Source organism: Aptenodytes forsteri, unplaced genomic scaffold, assembly GCF_000699145.1.
Source record: "Aptenodytes forsteri isolate BGI_AS27 unplaced genomic scaffold, ASM69914v1 Scaffold141, whole genome shotgun sequence".
Classification (NCBI taxonomy): Eukaryota; Metazoa; Chordata; class Aves; order Sphenisciformes; family Spheniscidae; genus Aptenodytes; species Aptenodytes forsteri.
The window spans coordinates 864,673-874,235 of record NW_008794416.1 but is presented as its reverse complement, the minus strand read 5'-3'; the positions used below and the strand labels follow the sequence as shown (position 1 = coordinate 874,235).

Here is a 9,563-nt window from a genome sequence, read left to right as displayed (position 1 = left end):
TTATAAAGGGAGGATGAATTCTACTTAGGATAAGGAAAATAAACTGCCCACTGAAACCAGAAGGAGCCTACACAAGTAGCATCACTTAGATGTCTCATCTGGAGATGACTAAAGAACCCTGGAAGAACCTCAAGCCTGATGTTCACATTTGCTTGATGGGATGTTTGTTTGTTTTTTAATTGTAATGTTGTTTAATTGACAAAACCTATTTTCTCTTTATTTTGCCAAGATCTGCTCTATTTCAGGTAGACATCACAAATATCACAGCCTCACGAAAGTGTGAATTTCACACACGTCAGCAGGCCTAACAGCAGCTTTCCTCATTCACCAACATGCTTTGATGCCCAGTGAAATAAACCCAGTTCCGGAACCATTTTCTATAACTCATCTCTAAGTAGCAGCCACAATAGCAATGGCATCAAACTCAGCAGCACCTGGTTTCTGACATACCCAGGAAAAGGGGGCTTTCTTTGCAAAGGAGTAATAGAAAAACACCTCACACAGAAAAATAATCAGCAAGAAACCCAGGAGTTGCCAACTGAAGAAATAAATAAAACACCAGCCCACCGCTTCGCGGTCTGGTGAAACTGTTGCTATTGTATGTGCAAAGCTCCAGGAAGCATCACCCACGTTGACCATGTGCAAGTGGTCACCTGGAGGCAGCAGCAAGGGCCCTCTCCGTTGAAGCATGCAAGGGTTTTTTGGCAGGGTGGAAGCCCCTATGGTTAGAGATGAAAACCACAAGATGTTAAAAAAAAAAAAAAAAGCATACTCCTGGGGCATGGGGCTTTCTCGATGGGTTTCAGATCACAGACCACCTGCCTTGCACAAAGCAGCTTTTGCAGAGCAATTGCAAAGAAGAATTGCAAAGAGAACGATCGAGCACCTGAAGAACTCAGCTGCGTGTCAGCAATGCACGTGCTTGTAGATAAAAAATACGGATGGATATATGCCATGAAACACCCATCGTCCTTGCTGGGTAATAAAATACGGTGTGCTCTGCCATCCACATGAGACCCCTTGAGTGCATGCAGGTGAAGGCAGCAGAATCCCTGCCAAGAAACGCAACCTGGGGCCTGCAGCCAAAGCACGGGGCTTGTCCGTGACTTCTGCGGAGCTGGAGCTGCTGTGAACCCCCGGATGGCTGGGAGACAGCAGGCTGCAGTGGCTGATCCTACCTCAGGCACGAACATCATCAGTCTGAATCTCTAGGGAAGTCATCGAGGCAAAATCCTTGAGGCACTGTTAAGAACTGATAACAATCAGTGAGCCCAGATTCTGGATTAGAACTGAATTTCTTCAGAAAAAAAATTTTTTCCCTTAATTTTGCTACAGATGCCGAACACCATCTTTTTACCCAAGAGGGTCCTGATGACATCACATCCTCTCCAAAGAGCGACGCAGCCTCCCAGCTCAAGCGAGAAAGATCATCTCTGCTCCGCCACACCATCCCCAAAGACGGCCACCCCAGGAGAAGATGGCCGGGTCTCCTGCATGGCTACTTCTGCTTGCTCTGGGGCTCTGTGAGTATGGACACAGGGTTGTGCATCACCTTCACTGGGAGGGGCAAGTAAACCCTTTCCACTGAATCCAAGAAATTGGGCTAAATAGTTACAGGGAAAATAAAAAGCAAACGAAAAAGGCTGACTTTGAGGTTTGCTCGGTAATTGTGGAGGTAAAGGTGGCATCATCTCAGCCAGCGTAGGGCAGCTGGAGGGGTGGCTGCAGCTTCATACACACTGGGAAGGGAGCCCGGTTGGAGAAGTGGTTCTGGAGGGGAGAGGGAAGGGGAAAAAAGGGGATTTAGCAGTCAGTGTTTTTAGGGAGTCACTTCAGATAAGCTGGGAAGGGGTACCATCCCTGAGAAGGTAGCTGAAAGGCTTTGCTGAAGGGCAGCACCCATCTTTAAAGCCCAGGTGGCTGATTGCTGAGCACCCTCCACACACGATCCCAGCAAGAACTCCAATAAAACCTTCAAGTCATCTAGATGGCACGGTCATCCTTTGCATTTGACCTCGCACCCCATGGACAGAGAACAAGGTTTGCCTGGAGGGGACGTGGCTCTTCCCAAGCGGTTCCCATGAGGATTTCTCTCCCGCAGGCTGCCTTGGGATCCAGGGCCAGGAGTACAAGATGACGGCCAGGTTTAGTGACAGCAGCATCACACACCCCCGGCTGGGACAGCGGCTGGTGCTGGAGTGTCTGACCACCAACGATGACAGCGGTGTATTCTGGGTCCGCCTGGACAAGGATGGGACCCTTCACTTCATCGTCTTCATTTCTTCCCTGCCCCGGGCCACCTTCGAGGGGAACAAGAAGACATCCACACGCTTCGAGGCGACGAAAAGCAGGGATTTCTACCAGCTGGTAGTGAAGTCTTTCATGCCACAGGACGAGGGGAACTATTTCTGCCTCATGAACAGCAACCGAATGCTGTACTTCAGCCCTGGCCAGCCTGCCTTCTTCCCAGGTCAGCAACACCTCCACCCAACCTTGCTTAGCTCTGCCAAAATGTCCAGCACCCCCTGCCCATGCCTTTTTTAATCAGTTGCCTCTCCCACAAACCCCATTTCCCTGCTTGCTTGCCCAAGGCATCTTGTGACCAATGCACCCGTCCTCCTGCCAGAGGCTCCCTGCTTGCCGTTCCTTCTCATGGTATCACCCCTGCCCAAAGGCAAAGACGAACGGGCAGACCCAGCATCACCTCCCCATCCCCACTTCTCCTTCCCATTCGTGGCTCTGAAGGGACGAGACTAAAGCAAAGCCCACCACCACCCCATCCTTCCTCACCTCATGTAGGTCCCAAAAGTCCTACCAGCCTGAGGGTACTCAGGCTTTCTGAGGGTGGTGGCAGAAAGCAAGAAATAAGGAGCCTGCAGCTCCTTACTGGGTCTTGGGAGACCCTCCTTGGGGGAGTCACTATCCAAAATGGGCTCCATGAAGTCCCCCCGAACCTGAGCCCTACACTGGCCACAGGAGCAGCTGTGGCCTGGCAGGGATGGGAGAGCAGAAGGGCAGGAGAGAGCTATTTTATTTTATTTTCCTATATGCCATATTCATCCATTTTCACTTATAGTCACCACCACAGCAGCACCCACCACTCCAGCACCCACCACCCAGCGTGGCATCACCGAAAAGGACCCCTGCCTGAAGACCCCGAATCCAGGTAGCCCAGCTGCAGGGAGGGAGAGGGGAAGAGCTGGGCTCTGGTCCACTGCTACTGAGGGGGATCCTGCAGGCATTTTGGGATGGGAGGGGGAGGGAAAAATCTTTAGAGCTTTATCAGAGTTGGATACCTGGGTATGTGCAGCTGGGAGGGTTAAACCGCAACGTTTCATCCCACTTAGGAAAGGCTAAGGATGACTTAAAAAGCACGAGCATGTCTCCTGGCTGGGCACACTGGGAAGAGGCGGAGGGAGGGCAGAGCCTTGGGGGCTGGGGCTGGTTTTAGCCTTGGCAGGGGACATGAGACAACTTTTGGCTACGTGTCCTCCCTTCAAGTCCCCAGGAAAACGCCTAGAGCAGCAGCCCTAACAAATGCTCACCACCAGGGATGACACCCCTGCTGTGCTTGTGGACATCCCTGGTGCCCACCTCTGCCTTTGAGGGCCAGGGGAAGCCCTCTGCCTTACCACCAGCCTCGCTGAATGCCAGGCGGGTCACTTGGCTCCACCAGAGCTGGCCGTAACACCAGCCGTGAGCACCTGGTGGACCTTTCCTCTTCCCTATTCCTGCAGAGACCATCAAGGAGAAAGAGCTGAATTTCTTCTGTGACATCTTCATCTGGGTTCCCTTGGCAGGTGCCTGCCTCCTGCTCATCGCCGCCCTGGCAGTCACCATCAGGCTGTGTCAACGTAAGGCTTACCCGGAACCCCCTGTAGATATTCCTCTAGCCCAAGGACAGCAGCCCTGTCCTTCAGGGGAATGGATCTTCTAGCTATCCCCTTTACATAGGCATCAGATAACCAGGACACAGTCAACCCAAGAGAAGGGCCACTGTTAAAAAAAAAAAATAGTGTCCATACCTTTACATAGGCATCAGATAACCAGGACACAGTCAACCCAAGAGAAGGGCCACTGTTAAAAAAAAAAAATCAGTGTCCATATTTTCCTCATCAGTAGGCTTAGCCTGAGAAATAATTATCAGTTTCTACACTACAAGGAAGAAAAACAGATTATAAATAGACAAAACTTACTCTATCAAACTGTATTGCCTCTACCATCCTTAAATTGGTGCATCGGGGGTAGAAGTACCAGAACCTGAAACACTTTGACAAAATAGGGTAAACATGCTCCAGCACAGGGCTTGCAAATTCAAATGCCAAGACTCCCATTAGCAGCTCGAGCTGTATCCAAGCAAGCAACTTAATCACACAGGTTCAGAGACTGCTACGGTTAAAGCAGTAATGCAAAATCTCTGGGTAGACAAAAGTCCTTGGTGAAAGTTCATGTTTGAAATATCTTTAAATTACCCTGAGCAAGCAGTGAGTGCAAATGTATTTAAAACAATTTAACGCTCACTGAAATCAGTTTAACTTTCCTTCAGGGAGTTTCCCGATACCCCCAGAAGTTACACTGATTTCATTAAACTGGCTCAGCTTGTTTCCCTTGAACACCAAAGTGTTTTGCTGCTGAATTAACCTAACTAGATCCTCACTGACCCCGCAGCCTGGAGCTGATGTGAGATGAATTTGCCAGCTGACCCAGTTAAAAAAAATACAATTTTTCAGCATCCTTCAGCCCTGAAAAATACTGATCCCCACGGTCTGCAGCGATAGGAAGGAATAAATGAAAAAACACCGATAAGCCACAGCCAAAAATCGTTCTTGTCGAGGGAAATAGCTGATGATGCAGCAGAGCACCCAGAGTTGGTCCAAATTCCCTCTGAAGTCACCAGGGGCCCTCCACGTGCACTAGGATTCCCTGATAACCTGCAACATCTATTAACCTACAAACGCCACTCAGTGATTTATTTCTGCCTTTTAATGCTGATGTGAATGATCAGTGAAAAGCCATTAGCCGCAGTTAATTTCTGCAGCAGGCAGCCCGAACCCTCAAGGACAGGTTTTTACCTTGTGCTAAAATCAATGGCTCGACGCTGTATTTCACCGAATATACAATGACATAGATGCTAAAATGGGGAAGAGTATCGTTCAACTCGGTTGCATGCTGCGTGGCATCATTGCTACTCATCTGTTGTAGAAATTAATTGCTGCCAATGGATTTTCAGCAACGTGCCAAAGTTGCTGGAGACAGGAAAAAAAAAAAAATATCACTGTCAGTGTTCGCGGGCTGACCCTGCTACTGTTACTCACATGAAAATTTAATTCATGAAAATACTTAAGTGGACCGCCAGGGAAACATGAGCTGCAGCACCGCTCACTGGCATGGCTTTCCTCAAAAATAAGCTCGGTTTATCCGTTGTTAGTCTTAAAGATAGCAAGCTGCTAGGGAACGCCAGCCCTACCTTGCTGCAGCGTTTCTTTACTGAGCCGTGACTCGGTGTCTTCAACCTAAAACATTTTCTTTTCTATTTCAGAAACCAGAAGACGAAGATGCCGATGTAAGAGGTTAGTGACAGGTGTTTTTTCTCTTAGTGACATTTTTCTCTTAAACTTGGCAGCATCTCACCCTCAAGCGATAAAGCAGGCAGGTGCCAAAAAGCGACCTAAAAATTCTTCATCCGATATACGGTGGATGGGAGGGGACTCTAATGAATTAAGGGCAAAAAAGAGAGGTAAGATTCTCTTCTCCTGTGTTTGTTTTTTTAATATGAAGTCATTCAAATCACTGAGCACTGACACTGCAGTAGGTACTAAACAGAAAGACAGAGGGTGTTTGTGGCAGCCTAAAAACTTTGCGCATCTCCTCATGCTTATAACTAACATCACATTTGCAAACTTTGCGCATCTCCTCATGCTTATAACATCACATTTGTGTGCTCCCAATGCACTACTCCAACTCGAGCCCGGGGGTGACCGTATTTCACCCCTTGCCCTCCCCAAACTGTTCATTTGATTTCATCACCGGACTTTCAGGTTGTGCCCATGGATTAGATGCAAGTTATTGCATCCCAAGTCCCCCTCCGCACAATTTTGGACCAACACCACCATGGCTTTACGCCTCTATTTCCCCGAACAGGCACTAAGTAACGGTAGCGGAGAGGCTGATGCAGCCCTAGATGACTTTCCTGAGAAACAGCAATGCAGATACGTATAGCTTCAGAGTTAACCTATTTTCCCGGGCAGACAGGAATCCTTTTTTTATGCTTTCCCTCCTGCCTCCCCAACCCACTCATCATCCTGAGTCACCAGGAAAACACTATCGGGATAAGAATTGCAATTTGCCAGTTTTGAACAAGAAATCCTTTTGCCAGCAAGTAGCACGCATTTTGCTTCTGCAAATCGACCTCCCTGCGGCCGGTTTCTTCACCTCGCCTGCTCTGCAGAAACCCACTTCTGCAGTTTCGCAAGCCTCGTGCCGAGAGTCCACCCCACCCCAGGGCTTGCGGCAAGAGAGTGCTCTAGCACCGAAATCCCCGCTACTGCTCCGGCCAGGCCAGCGCTGGGCTAGCGCTTGGAAAAGCTGGGTTGCAAGAAAGTTTGGAACAGCATTGTCACACCTCTGGAGCCTTATTCTTTGCAAATCAAGCATCTTTTAAATCAGGTAATTTCATATGCCTTGTTATACATCCATGGGTTTCATAGTAAAAAAGTTAATAGTTTTTTTTAGTTGTCCAAATTAATACGATCACTCAGAAAGAACCTCCCTCCTCCTACATTAACAGAAAATGAATCCCTACAATTTTTTTTTCTTTTTTTAAGGCAGAATGCATCAGGAATCATTGCCTGAATAATAATAGTGTTTAAGGGAAGAGGCACTGAGTGGCAATGCCTTCTGCCCTTTGGGTGCAATCTTTGTATGTATGTATCGGAACACAGCTCTACCCACAGACCTGCATTTTCTTTTAACCTGTCTGAAAAAGGGAACAGCCTGTCATTCTTATGATGGATATTTATTCTACCCAGCGCTCTTCTGATCCTCGCCTGGCTTTCCAAGGGCGAAGTGATAACGAAGAGCTCTTCTTGCAGCCTTGATGAGGACAATGCTTGCATTCTTCACTTATCTCAATTCCTGTTGCCAGCCCCGTGCAAAGATGTTCTGTCCCCAAGGAGAAAAAAACACACTGCAGAGCTCTTCAGTTTTGCACTGATGGAGCAGTTGGGTTACAAGTGCCTCAGGAAATCACCTCATCAAGGACAGCTTTCCTCCGGCAGCGCTAACGTGACAGGGTCCTGGTTTAAGCAACTGTAGCACATTTAAGCTTTTATTTAAGAGAGGAAATTCCTGCTGCTCTGAGCTGTTCCCGCTTATTGAAATGAAGCTCGCTGGAAGTTAATAGTGCAATTCACTCAATTAAAGAGCGCCTCGGGATCTGGCCTGGGATTCTTGCTGGCAGCTGAAGGATTCATTTTCCACCACCAATTAATCTTCAGTGAAAACGGGTGCCAAATCTCCAACTCATTAAATCAGCATAAAACTATCAGTTGCTGGAGACCAGTAATTTCTATCATTTTGGGAGCACGCTGGTTGTCTAGGAAGCCTCCTTTTAAGCTCCTCTGCAGGAAACTGGTTTGCAACAAGAAAAAGTCTTTATGAATTGATAACAGCTTCCCCAACTCCAAAAAAAGTCATGAGTTCTTTCTTCATTCATTTCTGAATGAGGAGAAAGGCTTGACGAGAGGACAGGAGTGTGCAAAAGTCAGAGGCAAATTAAAAAAGCCTTTTTTTTATTTTTAATTAGTGTAACAATTGATTAGCAGTGTATCTTAAGAAAGTCGTCCTACTGGCTGTCACTAGTTGAAATGTTGGCGGATCCTTCACTAGCACGAAGAGGATTTAGAAACACTTTGCAGCCTGCTCTCGGAGGTCCCCGGCTGCAGACCAAGGCTAAACGAGCTGATCGGCAGCCGTACATTAATTGCCTTCTTGTTCCTTTTACATCAAAGTAAATCAAAACCTTCCCTCTCTCTCTAGACCTGTGAATGGGAAGCCCAATGCGAAACCTAGCATGCCAAGCTGACACGTATGAACATCTGCACCTTTTGGCTTCTGGATCGTCTTCTGGGAGCTGTCACCACGAAAGCCCATCACCTACATTACCTAGAATGCTACCACTTCTCATGCACTCTGCAAATTTGAAGAGACAAGATGGAGCAGAGACACACGGACAGCAAGCAGGCACTTTTTCTGTGAACTGCACGCTAAAGCACAGCTCCTTCCAAAACCTGAGGTTTTCAAATTAATTCCCGAGGCCAAACGCCATCTCTATTCCCAGCATTCTCAGCTCTGCGGTTCAGGGAAAAGAAACAGGTCAGTCCTGATGCTGACATGTGTCAGTGATAAGCTGATGAGAAATAAGGATATTAGCTGGACCTTTGCTCAAGGGTGTGTGATACTTCTTTTTAAAATGCAGCCAAAATTTGTACTTACTACAAAACGACTTAGAAATAAAACGCCCTCACTTAACGCACCCTCTTGTTGTGGTGCCACGTCTCTCCTAGGAGTTTTACTGTTTCATCTAATGTAACACAAGGCTGCACTGAGAAGGTAAATATGGATTAAAGGGCCTTATTTTTTAGGTTCTTAGAGTCCTGGGGGCTAAGGTTTACTGTTTCCCTCTTGCTGTCCTTGTTCTGCTGCTAGCCCCACTTCCACCGGTTTCAGCAGGGGCTTTGCCTGAGCAAGGAAGGTGGGATTTTCTTTCTTTCTTTCTGGAAGAAGTAATTCAAGTGGTAAAAAAAAAAAAAAAGTCTTTGTCACTTGCTTTGGTTAAGCAGGACTTTTAGCATACCGACCTGGGACATGTTGATTGACTACAATGAGTTCTGTTTTTTCAGCTCTGTATTTGATATAAATATTTCCTTACTACGCTTGCAAATCAAGAACTGAGAAAAAAAAATAAAACAATGTTTCTAGTTTGACTTGCTAATGTTTATTTCTTTAGTCAGTTCCTAGCCCCAGAACAGCTAAAATCCTTCGTGAAGATAATAAATGAGGGTTTGAGGAAGTCTTGGGTAAGGGAAAAGGCAATAAATTACCTATCAGCCTGAGCTTTAGGATGCCAGAATCCAGCTCCAGCTTACCACAGCCTAAAATGATCTAAAATTATTTTCCCAGGCACTTGTAAGATGGGCCCCGTAACACTCCTCCATCCCAGGGGGGTGCTATGAAGGTGGATGAGATAAAGACTCTGGAAGTGCTCAGGTATTCTTGCCAAGGAGCTGATAAAAACCTGGGGGAAAAAAAGAATGAAAGAAACCCTTTGCTAGTCTCCTCCTCTGCAAACAAGCTGGGAAGGAGAGAAATTCAGAGAGAAACAAAGTTCTTCCAAGCTTAGTTTTTTGTAATACTTAATAAAATAAACAGGGACTAGATAAGTGTATCTAAACACTAGCTGGCAAATACTGAACGACAACTACATGTATCTACACACACTATAAAGAAAAAATTAACAGAAAAGCCTTAACATTGAAATGTCTATGAATTCAGAGACATTAAGA

At 46.8% G+C, this 9,563-nt stretch overlaps 1 protein-coding gene across 1 annotated transcript; it reads left to right on the top strand.

Annotated features, from left to right (window-relative positions):
* The first annotated feature begins 1,477 nt into the window (after positions 1 to 1,477).
* CD8A (CD8a molecule) lies at positions 1,478 to 8,791 on the top strand. The gene is made up of 6 exons (XM_009289393.2): positions 1,478 to 1,523; positions 2,102 to 2,470; positions 3,077 to 3,166; positions 3,738 to 3,854; positions 5,540 to 5,570; positions 8,038 to 8,791. The coding sequence occupies exons 1-6, from the start codon at positions 1,478 to 1,480 to the stop codon at positions 8,081 to 8,083; spliced, it is 699 nt and encodes a 232-aa protein (XP_009287668.1). The 3' UTR covers positions 8,084 to 8,791.
* Positions 8,792 to 9,563: the final 772 nt, after the last annotated feature.

Bases quoted from the DNA above. Each gene is read 5' to 3' on its own strand.
- CD8A (XM_009289393.2), top strand. From the start codon at position 1,478: ATGGCCGGGTCTCCTGCATGGCTACTTCTGCTTGCTCTGGGGCTCT. The intron at 2,471-3,076 runs GTCAGCAACACC...TTTCACTTATAG, and splicing joins CCAGCCTGCCTTCTTCCCAG to TCACCACCACAGCAGCACCC. The intron at 3,855-5,539 runs GTAAGGCTTACC...TTTCTATTTCAG, and splicing joins CACCATCAGGCTGTGTCAAC to AAACCAGAAGACGAAGATGC.